Here is an 18,246-nt window from a genome sequence, read left to right on the forward strand (position 1 = left end):
CCAATCCGATATTGAGATTGGTTCGATATCAGCCAGAAAACGATCCGATTTATTAAGGTTATTTTTCAGGGTCTTCTAAACAATTTTTTATTTATTTCATTCATTTGTAAAATACTGTAGATATTATGTTGAAGGTTAAAAATGATGTAACCAAGTTTATCTCATACCTACTGTTGCTGACTACTGTTCTCTGTTTGAGTAACCTCACTTGATATTCCACACTACAAAATAAGTCATAAAACTATGATTCATGTGTTCATTCATTCGTATCAGATCGATATCGACCAATACTCAAGGCTGCAATAATCGGTATCTTATTGGAAGTGCCAAGTGCCAAGGCGTGGTTACACACAGCTCATTTGCATTTAAAGCTACAGACACAGAAGCAGCCTATTGTTAGCAGGGCTGAAATAGAGTGATGTATAGACATGCTAAGATATCAGAGTGGATTGTTAGCAAGAAACTTCACAGACATGTTTTTGGGAACCTGTGAGACTAATTTAAACAAGTTGAAAAGGAAGATAATTGGAAAATAAGTAACCTTTAAAAAACTGCAACTAGTTTGACAGTGTATTTGTACGAGAAGAGAACGAGAGGCCACCATGAAAGATGAAGTACAGACACAGAGTGACACAAAGATCCCTTTGCAGGCTGCAGATTCTCCTCGCATTGTTTTCTTAACACCTTCCTACATCAATAGTCACATGGCATTTATCAACTTGCCTCGTCAGATATGTTTAATATAAAACATGAAACTCACGTCAAGACCAGGTCTCTGCAAGAAGCCTTTGACTTTGTAATTAGTTCACAAAATCCCAAGTCGGACAGAATCTTTGACAGGAAACCTGCCAGTTTGCTGAATAAAATGTGTTTTGAATGCATCTCTTGTATCTTCTTTGAAGATACTATTATCTTAATGTTGGTTCTGCCATATCATTGTGATCCTATCAGTCAATTATTGTTGTCTGTAAGATAAAGACATTTAAAGATGGAAGATAATGTTTGTTCTTTACAGGTCACTCTCTCGAACCTTCTCCCTGCTCCGGGGTCAGCAGGAGAAGTGAGCGAGCGGCCGTCTGATCTGCTGCGAGCGAGGCTGTCAGCGTGGCCCTGAGTGGGCTGCATGGAGCTCCTGTCAGAGGGGTGTCAAATTTCCACGGTCAACACTGTGGCCCTCTGTCCTGCTCGTGGCTTCATCTCAATGGGCCCTTTGATGGGCCACCCGAGGCCTTTCATCACGCACCTTGCCACAGGGCACGAGGACCGGGGAGGGGGATCGTGCTGCACAACACCTGGCAGGTATGCAAACCCACGTGCCCAAGACAAAACAAAAGACACTCTGTCGGGCCGTTTATTGGAAATTAATTTCCTCTCCCCCATCTTTTTGCAATTCATAAAACTCAGAACGGAAGAGGACATGATTACATGGAGAAGGGCTCACGCACGAGAAGTGACAGATTGATTCAACAACAAGATCGGAAAACAAACCACGAGACTCAGTGGCTTAAAGTGAGTTTAAAAAACTGGATTATTTTGCGCAAATTGTTTGACGAGAGGTGTGCTTATTTTGCTTATTACATATGCACCTTTAGCAGAGGAGGAGCAACAAATACATGATGTAATAATGGAGAGTATGACGTATGAAAAGAAAACTACAAATTGCCATTAAAGATCAAATCCATCTTGAACCACAAATTTAAAGAGGGAATTTAAGAGGGAACTGTAAATTGCATCCCACGCCTCATCTTGTTTGGCCTTCTTTAGTTCCAACACGTCTGGCTCAGCTTCTCTCCCCTTCTACCCTTTTGCCCCCGGCCCATCCTCTTCCTCCCTTATCTGCAGTTCAAAGCCTGATGACTGAATTATCTCCGGACGGTAAGAGAGAAAGGAAACAACTGTCGGCAGCTCTCAGTCAGCCGGAGAGACGCTCTTCTCCCACAGCTGCTTGGTTAACTGGTCCTGACCGCCCAATCCTGAGCGGTAGGGATGGCAGAGCGGCCTAGCGACACATCACAGCGTCTGAGCGAGACAAACAGGTCCACTGTTTCTCCTCAGGGAGAGCCGTGACATGGGATAGTGGATGTTCTTGGCTCGAGCGGAAGCAGAGGTCTCAGGTTTGAAGTGGCCACAGAGAGCGCTTGAGTGAGGTGCTGAGAGGAAAGGTGTGGTGTTCAGGCCCACAGGAGTCTAGATTTAGCAGCGCTATAGGATGAGTGCAGCCTATTGAACCCAGAACACCTGTGGCCACTGATCAAAGGTGATGTCTTCTAGTCCACGGTACGCCTCTAAAACAGCCACACTGTCTTCATAGGAACTCAAGAGACGCCTACTTAGTGAACATTATAGTTAGAAAAAAACATTTTTATGTTTTTTTTTTTCAATTAACAGTAGGCCTAATTCAATTCACAGTCAGTGGTTCATTATGATCATAATAATGACAGGAAGTGACAGAAAACTGCACGGGGGTCACCAGCGCCCCTCTTCCCGATCGAAGAGGATATCCGGCTGTAGTTTAGAAATGAATCTGCTTCTTTACAGTCGTTTGGTACATTTCATTCTCCAGCTGCTCACTCTCCCACTGCAGGTGTTAGCGGGCTGTTAAAGCTGCAAGTCCGCTACAATCCACAAGATCCCTTCTGATTGTGTTCAAACAAAACCACTCCCAACACCTATAGATGCTGTATCTATCAAGCTTACAAGCCAGATCAGGAACGAGACAGGAGCATAAACAAAGACAACTCCAACTTCTCACTCCTCTCAAACTCCACCGTCTGGTTTGGAAAATTAACTTTCTCATACAAATTGTTGAAAAGGAAAAATTGCTGATAAAAAAAACACCTCACACAAACATCAATGACTGTTTCATTAACATTTACTTTGCCTGAATCTGAAATTTCTGCTGTGCTGTTCCTTTATGTTTAACCATCACAGAGTGTTGGCCTGAAGCGTGTTCACACACATTTAGCCCAGCAAATTTACACTGACGACGTCGACGTGAGCAGTCAGCATTAACACTGCACGGCCGTATGGCTCGACCCTTAACTACAGTACGGCCTGTTAGAGAGAGTTGATTTAAAGAAGCCAGAGTCCTCCACATCCACATACATCTCCCCCGCCTCCAGGCCACATCGTCTGTCTTGGCTCTCTGGCACACAAGGTCATCCCCTAGCCAGTCACGACACTCCAATTAAGGCGACTGATGGACGCAGCTAATTGGTGGGATTTATAACCTTTTTTTATTATGCTTTATGAGGAAGGCAAGTGGAGGGCATTACCATTTATAGGCCCCAGGCTTCATGCTGGATCACTGTCATCCACCGCTGTCCGGCCCACCACTGAATACCGCAGAGGAGCGGTCGCTGGAGCTGGGACGTCCTAATGTCTGTTCGCCACTTCCTCTCTTTCTTTTTCCACGTCGTCTGAAAGAAGAACAAAATGCTCCATGAACGCAAATAAAAAAAATAAATTAAAAAAAAATAAAAAGGAAATCATAACTGAAGATGTGGGACGATTGAAGGGAGTGGAGTTAAAGAACGGGTTAAGTAAAGAGGGAGGCTCCACGGGACAGGAAGGCAAGAAGGCAGGCAGGGCTCCCATAATGAACGTGTGGTTATTGATTGTATTGTCAGGGTGGCTGACCAGGGTCCCGTGTGCTACGGGGCCCAGTCCATCTGTGGACAATGCAGTCAGTTACACCTCACTGCTCCGTCTAATAAAGAACAGGCAGATTGATGTCACTAGTATGGTTGAACTCTAGCTAACACTCAGCAGCTCCGCTCAACACAAACACACACACACACACACACACACACACACGTATGTATGGGGGGACAGTAGTGAAGGTGTAAAATCAATTTTATTCCCCTTAGAAACAACATAGGAACTGTGGTTTACAGTTAATTATTCTGACTGTAACAAAGACATGTTTTTATTTGTAATTTAAGTCTTTCTGTTGATAGTTTAACCATGCATTGTCATAAAGTGCATGCACATAAATGGCTTAGTCGCAACCGCTCTGTGTAAACCTCTGTGGGCTACTCAGCCCGCCTCATTCTTCACGAGACACCACAATCAGGTCAGGACCTTTAAACACGGGATGAGAAAACTGCAGGGGTAACGGCGGCTCTGTGTTACTACTGGTGAAAGTTTCCTCTTTAAGGAGGAAGTCAACGCCTCCGCCTGAACATGTGGCCGCGCTGGAGTCTCTGCAGGAGGAGGAGCAGCGGCAGCAGTGGCAGCACGAGCGATGACTCCTGCGCAACCAGCCAAAACCCCAAAAATCAATAAACAATCTCAACGTTTCTGAGGGCCTTTCGTCTGACTTCATGAATGTCTCAATTCACTGTTATGACTTCACTTTCCTCTAACGTCTTCTTCATGTGCATCTTTTGCTGATCAATTAGAGAGAGGAGTGGCCCGGCCGTCGCCACACGCGACCTCCATCTCCTGCTGCAGCACACACACACAATGACACACACGTCACATGACAAACACAAGGTGCTATTTTAATCCCTGCAATTAGATTTTATTTGAACTACCAGTAATCCCAAAGTCTTCATTCCTTATAGCCATTGTTAGTTTTCTCTAACAAAATGTAGGTACAATGTTTTTCTTGTGATCTGAAGGTAAAGATGTTTGCATCTTTTGAATCTGACAAAAAGTACTTTGAGCAGTTCGGTGCTCGCCAACGGCCACTTTTGCCTCATCTATGTAGTTTAAAGAGTGCAGGAGAGGCCCGACTTCCTTTCTGGAAGTGGCGATGACAACCACTGCATCTCTCTCTTGGAGCGTCTCTCGCTGTCACAGGCCCTAATCCTGGTGCAGCGGGGATGACAGGTGAGCGGTGCCAGAGCCTCTGGTCTGTGACTGGGAGCTCCTGGAGAATTTCACGTGCGCCCCCTCTCTTGTCTCCCATCGATTCTGCCACTTCCCATTATTGTCAATCAGAGTGGCGGGCGTCTCCGCGGGAAGGAGCTGTGCGTGCGGCAGGCGATTGCCAGGGCAGCGGGGTGCAGAGAGCAGCAAGCTGCCATTACGCCAGCGCGGGGAACAACCAGCGTCCCCTCTGGAGGGAGGAGGGCGGGGGGGGGGCTGGCCAGGCAGGATGCCAGGACTAAAAACTGAAACCTTTTGCCTTACAACACCTTGTGCACATGGTTGAAAAGCCTCTGGAGCGATTCTATGTCGACAAAGGAGCAGCTGAGGCCCCTGGCTGCTTCACCCCGCTGTCAGCATGAGAGAAATGCTGCTCTTTCCGACCTGAACGCCTTGTTAGAAAAATGATATAATAACAACGAGAGGAATAATGGAACATAAGTGTGCTGCAGGTTAAGGAGGGTTCGGGTTGTGGCGGCTCTCTGCCTCCTGAGTGGGGCCCGCTACTGTGGCACTGTGGCAGGCGTTCTGCTCAGGTAAGGCAACCATGCAGCAGCTATAAGCCCCAGAGATTGATGGGAGCGGGGCCCTCCCTCCCTGTGCTGTAAAAGATTATCCGCTCACCCGCTGGAAACAAAGCTGTGATGGAAATTCGTCTCGCATCATCAGCAACAAAATATCTACACAGCGGAGCGGGAGTCTCTCATTTTTCATGGGCTATATATTAAATAAAAAAGAGCATTAAAGAAAAAGGGAAGGGGTGGTCTGAGTGATGGCGCTAGTTAGTGTTTTTTTTTAAATGGGCCACTTGAATCAGGAAGATTATACAGTTTTTATTGGCTGTCAAGAAACACAACTTTCTGCGTACTTCACCCGCTGCAGCTCGTAACGCTCTGATTAGAATGCCAGCCGAAATGAAAAGGGATGGTGCCGGTGGAAGGACATGAGAAAGCGCAGGACAAGCACAGATGCCCTGAAATCTGCTCCCCCTCAAATACACTGGAGGACCCATGTATGCACACGCCAATAAAGCAGAGGGAGCGGGCCACACGCAGAATTTACAAACCCAAGTTTCACAGTCAGATCTGGTGTAACAGACGGAGCCGGGCGTTATCACTCGCTAAGTGAATATTGCATTCAGCTGATATGTGGAATTTGAATTTTCCATTAAAGGGGGAGGGGGGGGTTGTGTTGGAGTGAAAAAGCTCAAGTGATGCTTGCTCATTTCAGAGCAGGTAGTGAAAGGAAACCTGGCTTCACAGTTGCAGTGTGTCATAGCAGTGATAAGGATGAAGTGATGGAGGGGGAATCCAAGGTGGGGAGGGGGGACTGGTAAGAAAGCTGACTGCTAGGGTCACCTACACAGGAGCTCACAAGTCGGTTTGAAGACTATCAATCTTTTATAAGAGGAACTTAACTAACTCAACCTGATCACTGTGATCTTCTGCAGAGGTTTAGAGGTGTTTTTTTATAAAGGCAGAACTGATAACCTCACAAGTAAAAGTGGCAGATCGAAATCGGTCATTAAATCGACGAGAGCCACTTCAGTCTGTTCACGTCTGTCAGCTTGTTCAAACTCAGCTTTCAATTTCCCATTGCCGAGGGAAAGCAAGAGAGGGTAACATCAAACTCCCAAACATGACAGAGCTGACTCTTTCTGACGAGAGGAAGCCATTGATTTTTCCTCCATTTCACCATCAATCTGGTGGAGAAGAGGTGGCTGCTGGTGCTCAGACAGCTGATGATGTGATTTGTAACCGTGGACCACTGGTGAGCAGACTACGGCCGTCTTCAGCGTTCAGTCCCAAGATTAACAGTGGGGGATCTGGTGATAATCTCCATCAGCCAAGGGAGTGTTTTCTGTGTGCCACACTAACATTTGTATTCAGCAGGGTCGCTGTCAAGTCTCGTGGGGTTTCTGTCACTCCAGGATCAGCTCTATGGGTGGTGAAGTCAGTCAGTCCACCTTTTTCAGCCCATATTTAAATATCTCAACACCTACTGTATGTAGCGCCATTATCATTTTGATCTCTATTATTATAGAGATAATAACAATTCTGCCTCCTGTTCCACCATCAGCTGTTACATTTGTATTTTAAAGAGTACATTTGGTACACAACTTGATCTTGTGAGACTTTTACACAGCTCTCAGCTGATTGTATTCCTGTGAACAGCAACTGTGAATTTTTTTTAATGCAAATCTGCAGACATTAGCATGCTACCTATCTTTATACACACTGCTCAAAAAAATAAAGGGAACACATCAAACTGTCCATGTAGGAAGCAACACTGATTGACAATCAATTTCACATGCTGTTGTGCAACTGGAATAGACAACAGGTGGAAATTATAGACAATTAGCAAGACACCCCCAATAAAGGAGTGGTTCTGCGGGTGGTGACCCCAGACCACTTCTCGGTTCCGATGCTTTCTGGCTTATGTTTTGGTTACTTTTGAATGCTAGCGGTACTTTCACTCTCATGGTAGCATGAGCCGGAGTCTACAACCGACACAAGTGGCTCAGGTAGTGCAGCTCATCCAGGATGGCACCTCAGGTGGGGGTTGTACTTACAGCCCAACACCGCGCAAGACGTTTGGCATTTGCCAGAAAACACCAAGCGTGGCAAATTCACCACTGGAGATCCCTCAGGAGACCATCTGCCACCTCATCAAGAGCATGCCCAGACGTTGTAGGAAGGGTCATACAGGCACATGGAGGCCACACACACTACTGAGCCTCATTTTGACTTGTTTTAAGGACATTACATCAAAGTTGGATCTACCTGTAGTGTGTTTTTCCACTATAATGTTGAGTGTTACTCCAAATCTAGACCTCCATTGGTTAATTAAATTGATTTCCATTGGTCATTTGTGTGTGATTTCGTTTTCAGCACATGCAACTATGTAAAGAGTAACGTATTTAATAAGAATACTTCACTCATTCAGCTCTAGGATGTGTTATTTTAGTGTTCCCTTATTTTTTTTTAGCAGTATGTGTATATATTTATGTTATATATCATTTCGTGCAGGATGAAACACAAAGACAGCAATTTGCAGCAAAGCATACTCTAAAAAATAACTTTGCAGCTACAATTAACTTTCTATGTAAACAATATCAAACAGCTCCAGATAGCTAGCACCAGCCTGCTAGCTTAAAATTGTACCTTTGCCTAATCAACGCGGCTTTTAACACAAGTCGCTTTTAGTACACATTAACTTACAATATTCATGTAGTTCAAAATCATTTTCTTCGTCGTCCTCAGTGTCTATCTTCAATGTTAGGCCATGCATGCGCCGTCTCCGCAGCGTTAGCAATTAGCTTTCTTAAATCTGCAGTCCATCAATAAAGTCACGCGGCCCACAGTCGTATGGTTAGCACGAGCTTGTCATATTTCACTGATTCATCTTCACCTTTTCTCTCTGGGAAAAGAAACTGTTTAGACGATAGTGTCTTTATATTGTGTCAAAAATGTTAACACACAGACCGGTAATCAAACATGCAGCACAGGTCAACGTCACCATCACGCGCGTCACTTTGATGTCATTACTTAAATTAAGAATAGATGAGATTTACATTTATTGAATATAATTAGAAGCCTTGTCGTACTTGAACCATATTCGCTCAAAAAAACCCACACACAATCATTATCAATCATTTATTGCACACAAATCAGAATTTGAAATAAATAGATACTGCAGTAATTATTTCCATAAATACTAATACATATATGGAGACATGATTTCAACATCACATGACAAGAAGACAGGACATTACATCATTACAAAAATCATGGTGTGTCATGTTGTCTAACACATTAAAAACTTGAAACAGTTTGAATCCATAATAGTCCATTATTATGTGTTTACAGCAGAGAATCAACCTCATACTGACATATTTTGACAAGAGTTCATAAACGCTGCACTGCAGGTCTGATGACTTTTTATTTTAATGTCTCTCTAATATCTAGCGTCACCATGCAGGCTTTCTGAGGGAGGAGTAATCCTCTTAAGATCATTTGCAAAGCAATTAGGCATGCCTTCGCTCCTATTAAACATAAAGATAACAGCCTGTGAGATAAGATGCTATTTGTACAACATATCAAATGTGGATAGCTGCCTAAGAGCACTGATAACAGGGAGATATATTTAAATCCCTGTAAATGAATTAAAAAATACAACAGTAAAAAAACAGAGACATAACTTTTATCTATTATGAAATTTAATTTATGTATACTATGTCCTCAGCCCCAAATCCTCAATTAATGAACCTGTTATGATGCATAAATACAACATTTAAAACAGTGAAATCACTTTAAATGCACATCTCATAAATGTACTCTGACATTCAACTGAACAAGGCAGATATATACACAGTTTTAGCTGCCAAAACACATGACATATTGGATAATATATTGATCCTTAATAATGCTGTATTGCCACACTCACAGTCACCAGAAACCCTGACCACACAAGGTTGGATTTTATTGTGAGCAGGTTCTCTGGATCAAACTGGGATTCTTTTGAAACTCAAAGTGAGTTGAACTACGGTGACTCGCAACATGCATTTGTCAGCAGGAACCAGAGAGCCTCTTTTGCATGTGTTTCTATCATCACTACAGTCTACACAGCAAGAACAAACGCCACTGACAAGAAAGGAGCTACACACCAAAAAAAAAAAAAAAAAAAAGCAAATTCCCCACTGACCTGTGACCCTGAAGGGGACCGAGGGGGCTGCCCTGCATGCATACAGAGGAGGTTCAAACAGAGTTTATGACTGCATTATCTATCCTCTTCCTCATCACTTCTCCACCCATCAGTGGACACTACCAGCCACGATGTTGGAGCAGACAGACCAGGCATCACTCATTCACTCGCCTCCTAGGTGCCTTTGTCAGGTGATTGCTGGCGGAAAAAGGAAAACAGATCAATACATCTCCCATGGGCCTGACAGGTAATCTTTACCTTGGATGAAATATGAGTGGTACCAAGCCGCTGGATTCCTTAACTGTAACAGGGCAATTGACTGGCTGTGCGGAAGCCATTCTCCCAACTTCCTGGCCATTGGAAATTCATTTCGGGGGCATACAGTCTGTCTAAGATGTCGATATGGTGGCTGCTAATTACCTGAGAGGCAGGTGAGGTATTTCCCATGCATGCCTCTCATGGAACAGTATCTGAAATGCTGCTACTTCCTCCCGTCGAGGCTTTGTCACTGAATCACAGACTGACCAATAATGCCACAGCAAGAAGAGCTCTTGAAAACAGTCAATCCGCATCAGCATCAAGGGGCTTATGTCTCACAGAAGCCCCCCCAATATATTTATCATAATCTCCTTTTTTTTTTTTTTTTTTTAATCACACTCAAACGTTGCTATTCCTATCAATGTGGTGTGACACCTGGGCTGGGAAGAACCCACAACGGAACTTCAAGGTCCAGCTCGAAAAGCAGATGCATGAAAAAGTATCAGGAGGGGGTGGGGTTTGCTCCCTTGCTCTATACTTTGACTGATTCCTGTGGCAGGATGTCGTGTGTGAGGCATCCATTTAGACGAGTGTGCACACACAGCATTTATAAATGTCATCCCTGGCCAACATGATCACATAAAACCTTCTTAGACAGATTATTGCAGACGTATAACTCATGTTAATTGGCAAATCTCATTCTACTAAATGCGATTCTCCTCTTAAATAAGACTTTAAGGTGTCTAAAAAGACGTGCAGTGTGCAGTTGAATATAATACGGTTGGATTCACTAAAAAGGTTTCTTATCCGCTTATTACAGTAAGTGCTTGCCAGATATGCAGTTTTTTTCATTATTTTTTTTTGGGGGGGGGTCATGTTAAAAAAAAAAGGACAGAAGGAAACCACACACTGCTGTCCCTGTAAAATACTTTGCAGGAGATTTGCAAGCGAGTCTAGACTATTTGGTTCGGTGCAGAAGTAGCACCTCTGTTTTTTTCAAAGACTAAAACACCTATGCAGTAGAGTTCAGTTGAAAAACACTGTACTTCATTTAATTACTATAACAACCACATTAGCTCTGAAATGCTGCTTATTTTCCAGCTTGGAAAACTGTTCGCGTTTGATCTCACTGTATGCTGCCATTGATCTTTTAATGCATCTGATGGGGCACAAGTTGGAGAAATGTATACCCCAAGGGTAGGTGAAAAGACGGCGTACGACTCTCCTCACTGTCTCCAGCAGCTCCTCTCACTCCTTTTTTCTTTGCCTCTCTCTGCACAGCGCTATAAGCAACTAATCCAGCACTACTGAAAAAAGGCCTGTTCAAACGCATTTGCAGCAGGCCTTGAACTTAAATACATTTGGGCAGAATTTGAATATGGAAGGTAAGCCGGGGAGAACAGAGGCAGGCCTCCGAGGACGGCGACCACACTCCCTCTGTGTTGTGCTAATGAGCACCTTTGTACAAACTGTAGCTTTTTAAATCCATGTTAATAGGAGGCCTGTACTTTGTGTGGCTCTCTACTGGTGTTTGCCTCTCTGAACTTTGCAGCAGCATGTGGCAGCTAAACATTCTGATGCTCAGATGTGTCTCGAAGCTAGCTACGTGCTGCTTAACTTAGAATAAAAAACCTGCACAGCCGCCAAACATTTACCTGACTCCCTTCCCACTGACAATCGCTGTGCTACTAGAGTGGACATAATTGCTGTATTGTATGGTAGCAGGTGGCCTGGAGACCATGTGTGTGGAAACAGGAGGAGCTGTCAAGTCTTGAGTCAAATAAGGAGCCTCTTGAAGCTGCTTTCTGCCTTGAGGAGATGTGCAGAGGGTTAACAAGGCTTGATTGCATTAACATTTGTCATGCTTAATATACTAGCGGGAAATAGTGAATCTAGCAGTCACATGCTGATTTTAGGAGCAATGATTGTATTTTTTCTTTGTCTTTAAGATCCTTCAGTAAAAGGAGATTCAGTCTTTTCTTCTGCTTCTACAGCGTTGCTTTCAGCACGCTCTTCCAAACCTAGGTGTACCTGTCCAGCCTCATTTATGGTCCCCGCTGTAAGAAAAGCTAAACTTTCAGGCTGTGCAGAGGTAAAGGACTGGGGAAATGTTGTGTTTGGTCCCACAGTGTCTTGGGTGGAGGTGTTGCTGGCTCCCTGTGCCTCCTCCCCCTGGTGATCCTTATGAAATGGGTTGCTTGCTGCAGGGAGAGAGAAAAGCCCATATTAAATTCTGGACTTGTAACACAACACAAAGAACAAACAGTAAAAAAATAAGCACATAAATCACATTTTCAATGGACAGCCTCTCAAATAAAAATCTAATTTGGCCCACGACTCATGGATCGCCCACTCTTTTAGGTATATTAAAATAAAACTTTGAAGCAATCCTCATCTAATAGGTTAAATATTAATGAGGTTTTGGTCAAGTGAGCCAAATCCAATTTGGCCCCATATGACTTGTGGACATGGTTATTAAAAGGCCAATCTGTGCTGCTCTTATGGCTTAACTTCCCCCCTCTCTGGATATGGTGTGTAAGAAGCCGCAGGTTTTTAACTGTTTTTAACTCCATTCATCAAAGGTTCACATCTCACTGACCGCAGTCTCTTTTTTTAACATCCTCTTTCTCTTGATCTTACTCACTTTTAAAGCTTTCAGTCTCTGAGAGTGAAGGGAAATATCTGAAAGTGAACCAGGACCAATTTTGCAGCAGACAGAAGAACTCTAAAACAATTGCACTCCCTAACATACCTGATAAATAAATCTTTCCTGATCTCGACCCAACTAAATAATAAAAAATAAAAAAGTTTGCGGCGGTCACACAAGACATCTGGGAGGCGGTCCTGGAGCAGAGGACGAGGGAAATAGAAGTGACATTGTGGCTCTGGGCTGTCTCATAGGATTAGGCATTACAGCGTTCACTGGCATGTGCTTTTGTTCCTTCCCATTATATCTGCTTGTGCCTCTTTCCAGATGACTTCTTCCCCAAACTGATCCGGCGGGCAAGATAATTGATTAATATTTCTTGAGGGAACGATGACTAACCGTTGCTGAGGTTCAACCCAAACACTCAGGTTAAACAAAGTCAAAAGCTTGAATCAAAATTCTGTGTTTTTCTTATTTGACCGATACAAAGGAATGGCTGGGAACACTTAGTTTGTGGGTGTGTTAACATGTACAGGGCAGGCAGGTCGAGGTCACCATCAGGATCAAGTACACATTTTTACACTGAATGAAAGAAAGCTTTAGAATGTTAGAAAAAGCAAATATCATAATTTAATTTACATAACATTATTCCTGCTTATTGTTAGGCCTGTATAATGCATGTTTCTCATGTTAAGCTCTTTGTACAGTTAAAAACTGTGCAGGTGCTATTCTTGTACAATAATGGTATCAATTTAAATTGTAATTGTATATCAAAAGTAGGTGTCCTGCACTCTCTCACATATGGCTAATGTTTGTTTTATAATAGTGCTGTTCCTCGAGAAACTATGGCTCATGTGACTTGAATATTGAATCTAAATTGTGTTAGGTGATTTTTAAAACAGATTCATGCACAATTAAGTAGCATTTAGCTTATTTTTGGAAGGCTAACTGGGGTGGTCTCGTAACTGCTTAATTTACAATGATGTAATTTTTTGTCATTGGTTCCATGATAAAATTAGAAATTAGACTCTCTCTAAGCTTCTTGTGAAATACGTCTTTAAACCTCAAACCGTCTATTAAATGAAACCATCAGAAACGTTTAATGACGTCTCTGTAAAAAAAAAAAAATCGGAAATTTGAAAAGTCACAAGGACAAACAGCCCAAAGATTTTTGGACTAATTGTTTCATTTATATTGTGTTGTAATGATATGAAAAGAAATCCTCTGGCATGGACCACAGTAGTCCCAAAGCAGCCAGTAGACATTTAGTAATAAAAAAGTGCAATCTAAAAATACACTCAATAACACTTACTCATTAATAGTTTGTTCCTTTGCTATTCAAAACCCCATTTAATAGGTTCACGTACAACATCTCATTACAAATATTTATCTTAATAAAATAAACACAAGTGATAAACGTTAATCAAACGCTTACGTAAGAGATGGCCAGAACACCTACACTCAACTGGTTTCACGTCAAGGTCAATAAAGACATTACAACGCAAAGGTTTTCTGTCTATGGGAGAATTACAGTACATGCATTTATTGTGGGTGATAATGGGTGGCTGAATGGAACCATCGTACCATCTTAATAAGCTCTCATGTGATGCTCTAAAAACAATCATTACAGGCCTTCCTGGAGCACTCCCCTTCCCCCTGTTTATTAATCAGCTAATTACACATTGACAGTAATGGGCCTGCTGATTCCCACACTTAAATGAACAGGGTTGAATAGCTCTTTAATGATTACCCTTTGTGTTTCTCTCTGCCGCTCGCTCTCCTTTGCTTGCTCTCTCTCTCTCTCTCTCTCTCTCTCTCTCTCTCTCTCTCTCTCTCTCTCTCTCTCTCTCTCTCTCTCTCTCTCTCACTAACAAGTGATTCCTTATACAGCACAATTGACAATATAGGACATTCAAATCAGACCTCCTGGTGAGGGGTCTGTTCCCAAACAAGTCAAGTATCACCTGACAGCCCGAGCTATGATTAAACTTATCTGGAATATGAAACCAAAAAGAAACCAAAAAGAAACAATTAGAGTTGTGACAAAAGCATCAGGCCCATGGCTACGCTATGTCAAATTGGGTGTGGGTCCCAGAGAAAAGCTCACCCTCCAGCTACAGCGGAAAAAAAAACACACCATAAAAGTTTGGTGGAGGAGCGCAGGCAGGTGCAGGTGGAAACGGAGGAGATGGGTGGGGGTGATGTAGGGGGTTTTCTTTGAAGGACGCGAGCAGGGTGCGGAGTGGAGCCGGAGAGGGCAAAATAGTGCGGTGGGCTGCATTTCTGTCAGCAGAAGTGATGGCTGAGTGGTAGCGTTATTTGTCTTGTGCTGCCATACGGCCCCTCGCACCAGCCTGGGCATTAATGAGAGGGGGCCGGACCGCCGGGCAGGAACACGGCGGGCCTCCGACGCAGGTGATCTGTCAAGCAGCCGTCTTGCTCGGGCAAGGAGACACACGAAGACAGAGGGGAGAGGAGAGGCGGCCGGGCTGACCGAGGGGTCCGGCCTCAACATGTGCACCAGCAAGGAGCTCTGCCCGACATTCAGAGATAACGCACTAACAGTCTGACCAGCTCAATCACACTGACTGCAAGCAGCTTATTAACTCCAGACTCTAACTCTGACTGAAATACAGCACACGGGATAAGTTCAGGTTTTGGTTTATTGCCATCATCCCTTTATAGAGATGAAGATGAAGGGCATTATCAGCGACAGCACGGGAGGAGGAAGATTGCAATAATTAATTAGTCTATGAGCAAGATCAGCCGAGGCTATTAAAATCCATCAGGATCTTTTTACACTGATTCATCTTGGCCTGAGAAAGAACTCTTGTGAAACCATGGTGAATGTAAAATGGATTGATTTTACTGTAAGTCGTTTGGAAACATGTTGTTTCTTCACCATTTTAATCCTTTCACAAAAAATATCACCATCTGAAAAAATGATTCCTGAAGTACAAATTGATCCTGCTAAAGTGGCTTTTTAATAGAACCTGACAACAGAACAAGAAACTTGCATTTTTTTATTTATTTTTTGTTCCAAATCTAGTCAGCACCTGTTGGATTGAGTCGGATTGTTGGATTGATGTTGGTGTGAAAAGTGGAAAACAGCCAATTTAAGGCTGAGAAATGGAGTGGTCATCTAATCCAAACAGATACCTGGCTTGATAAGTGTTTTTGTAGGGTTTTTTTTTTTCTCACAGCAAGCATCAGCAGTGCCGGGGAAGTGCTAAAAGGGTAAAGAAAGAAGACAAAGCAACAGCTGGGTACCGCCTCAGTAATTCCCAACGGAGCCCTGTGAGACACCTCGCGCTGCAGACTATTTTCACTCCTGATTACAGAGTTTCAAATCAACCGTTAAAAAAAAATACAACAATCCACTTCCTCTGGCCAACTCAAACGAAGACTCTGTCGCGTTCGCTAAGAGCAACACAGGGAGCCTTGCTTTTCTTTCTACAAATTGGAGTCTTTCCATGCAAACAGTATGTTTACAAGAAGAAAAAAAACAACACCTATAAATCACTGAATGTGATTTTCTTTGTGTCTGTATACATTCATGGCAGAATGGCAACAAAATAAAATGTGTATAAGGAGAGTGAAAGCTTGTCAGAGGGAGTGTGCATTTCCTGGTAGTGGTGAGATTACTGGTGCAGCGGGCTGCCAACGTAAAGATTTATACAGAGCAGTTGCTGCAACAGAAACTGACATTGGACAACATGGGATGCATGATAAATCACAGTGGACAGGGGGCACTAGACTCAGGAAGCAGGAAAACAGTCTGAGCGGGGCTTTTGGTGTGTGTGTGTGTGTGTGTGTGTGTGTGTGTTGGTTTGGGGGGGGGGAATCTCTTAATGCAATTTTGCCAATTTTTGAAACTTACACCAAAACACAGAGTAACTGATGTTATAAGGAAAATCATTTACAGTCAAAGCTTCTAATTTAGCTTTTGTCAGCATGATGAGAAAAACGTTTCAGAAGAAACAGATCAGGTACCTGTGTTTGTTTTTATCTTGAAGCATCCCACACCCCCCACACTCCTCTAAAATCTTTAACAACTGACTCTGGGTCTGTTAACTGTCGAAAAACTGAGGGATGCCCCTCGTTCCGCATGTTGAATATGAGGGGTCCTTAGGGGCCAGGGGTGAATCCTTTTTTACTTTTATGGGAAGTGGTTGAGCGCTGGGGAGGTGAAGGACAGAGTCGCCAGCCGTTCCATCACTCAGTGCAATAAATGGATGCAATCTGTATCCAAGTAAAGCATTGGCTGTTTTTAAATTCCACCTCTTTTATCCAAATGAATGATGGACCCTGGTACAGTGCACTGTGCAGAGATATTAATATACATCACAGGTCTGTACCCCTCACTAAATCAAGGAACCACCAGCATTTGTTATTTAAATGACAAACAGAAGCTGGAGCATGGAGAGGGGGCACGGAGCAGAAGAAGAGGTGGACAAACCAATTCAGATTTCAATCCGGGAACGACACAAGGCCCCGAGCTGTGACTCTAATGAAAAAAGGCAGCTTCACTGGTCCAAACAGACACAACAGCTGCTGCTCAGTGCCACCTCAAATAGGGTGAACTCCACATCACACTATTCTTCTTCCACATTCAAAACAAGTGGATCACAGCTGCCAGGTCCAACGTTGTCTTTTCCTCTGCTGTGAACTTGTTCAGTCTTATTTGACGTGCCTGCTCTGCTAACTGTGCTGTGTGAGGTTGTACAAGGTCAGAGGGACTGTTTCAGCTAAATGCTGACTAACTGCTTTCATCATACTGTCTTATAGTGATCACATTGTTATTATGATCTTCTATAGGGTTCACTACGTTAACTTGCGTAGTTAGTCATAGAATAGTCATGGCCTCCCAGCCTACAAATAATCAAACACGTATGTTATCAAAATACTCTTGTTATAAAAAAACACCTCTTGCTTGTGTTTGTCCCCTATATCATTTTTTATTCCCCACTTACTGTGGCACATAAAACTAATACTAATTTCTAATGATTACCATATTAGCATGCTAGAAAAAGAAGTTTTGACCCGATGTTGGTGCCTTCTAAGTCTATGAGAATGGACCTGGATCAGCACTCGTACTATGTGAAGTGTTGGATGAAAAGTGATAATAGTGATTACATTGAGAGATATGGAGAGGCTGGAGATTCCATATGTATATAGCTCATGTGTATGAGCTACTGTTACCTGAGGTTGTGCTGGTTGCAGCTGCTCTTTCCCTCCTCCTGGACTCTCCTGTGCTCAGCAGTCCCAGAGAGACGTGAGTCTGCCTGGTGGGACACAGACATTTAAAGATTAAACAATACTAACCATATGATAGTGCTGCACACACAAGTTCCACATACACAAATAGAAAAGTAATCATTTCGCAAAAGACAATCGACTAGATTTTTCAATGACTGCAGCTTACATTTTCCCTCAGAGTCTGGTTCATATTTTATTTATTTTTTCTTCATTAATACACGTTAACACCAAAGGGACTGTTGGATGAGGAGTGGTGCCTGCACAAATGACACCTGCTCTATGCCTCCTTGGTCATAAGTCCAAGCCCTGAGATGGGAAAAGCCCCCTCACCAGCTTAATAGCACTGAGCTTGAAGATGTAAAGTTAAGGTCAAGGTCCGTTCCATCACTGCTGGAGAGTGTCTGTGTGTGTGTGTGTGTGTGTGTGTGTGTGTGTGTGTGTGTGTGTGTGTGTGTGTGTGTGTGTGTGTGTGTGTGTGTGTCTGTGTGTGTGTGTGTGTGTAT

The 18,246-nt window shown here is 43.3% G+C and overlaps 1 protein-coding gene and 1 long non-coding RNA gene across 4 annotated transcripts in view; both read right to left on the bottom strand.

Annotated features, from left to right (window-relative positions):
- The window catches only part of LOC306840734, a 30,221-nt gene extending 22,081 nt beyond the window's left edge, over window positions 1-8,140 (bottom strand). For both annotated transcript variants that reach the window (XR_013781368.1, XR_013781369.1), the window contains exons 1-2: window positions 8,097-8,140; window positions 3,276-3,419 (exon numbers count right to left, since the gene is read on the bottom strand). This is a non-coding gene — a long non-coding RNA (uncharacterized lncRNA). The remainder of the gene's footprint in view (window positions 1-3,275; window positions 3,420-8,096) is intronic.
- Window positions 8,141-8,517: 377 nt separating this feature from the next.
- The window catches only part of LOC306840009 (G patch domain-containing protein 2-like), a 43,743-nt gene continuing 34,014 nt past the window's right edge, over window positions 8,518-18,246 (bottom strand). For both annotated transcript variants that reach the window (XM_079368992.1, XM_079368991.1), the window contains 2 exons: window positions 17,687-17,769; window positions 8,518-12,038 (listed from right to left, as the gene is read on the bottom strand). In XM_079368992.1, the coding sequence (XP_079225118.1) occupies window positions 11,782-12,038; window positions 17,687-17,769 (340 nt within the window). In that variant the 3' untranslated portion in view covers window positions 8,518-11,781. The remainder of the gene's footprint in view (window positions 12,039-17,686; window positions 17,770-18,246) is intronic.

Source organism: Symphodus melops (assembly GCF_947650265.1).
Source record: "Symphodus melops genome assembly, chromosome: 19".
In the NCBI taxonomy this organism is placed as follows: domain Eukaryota; kingdom Metazoa; phylum Chordata; class Actinopteri; order Labriformes; family Labridae; genus Symphodus; species Symphodus melops.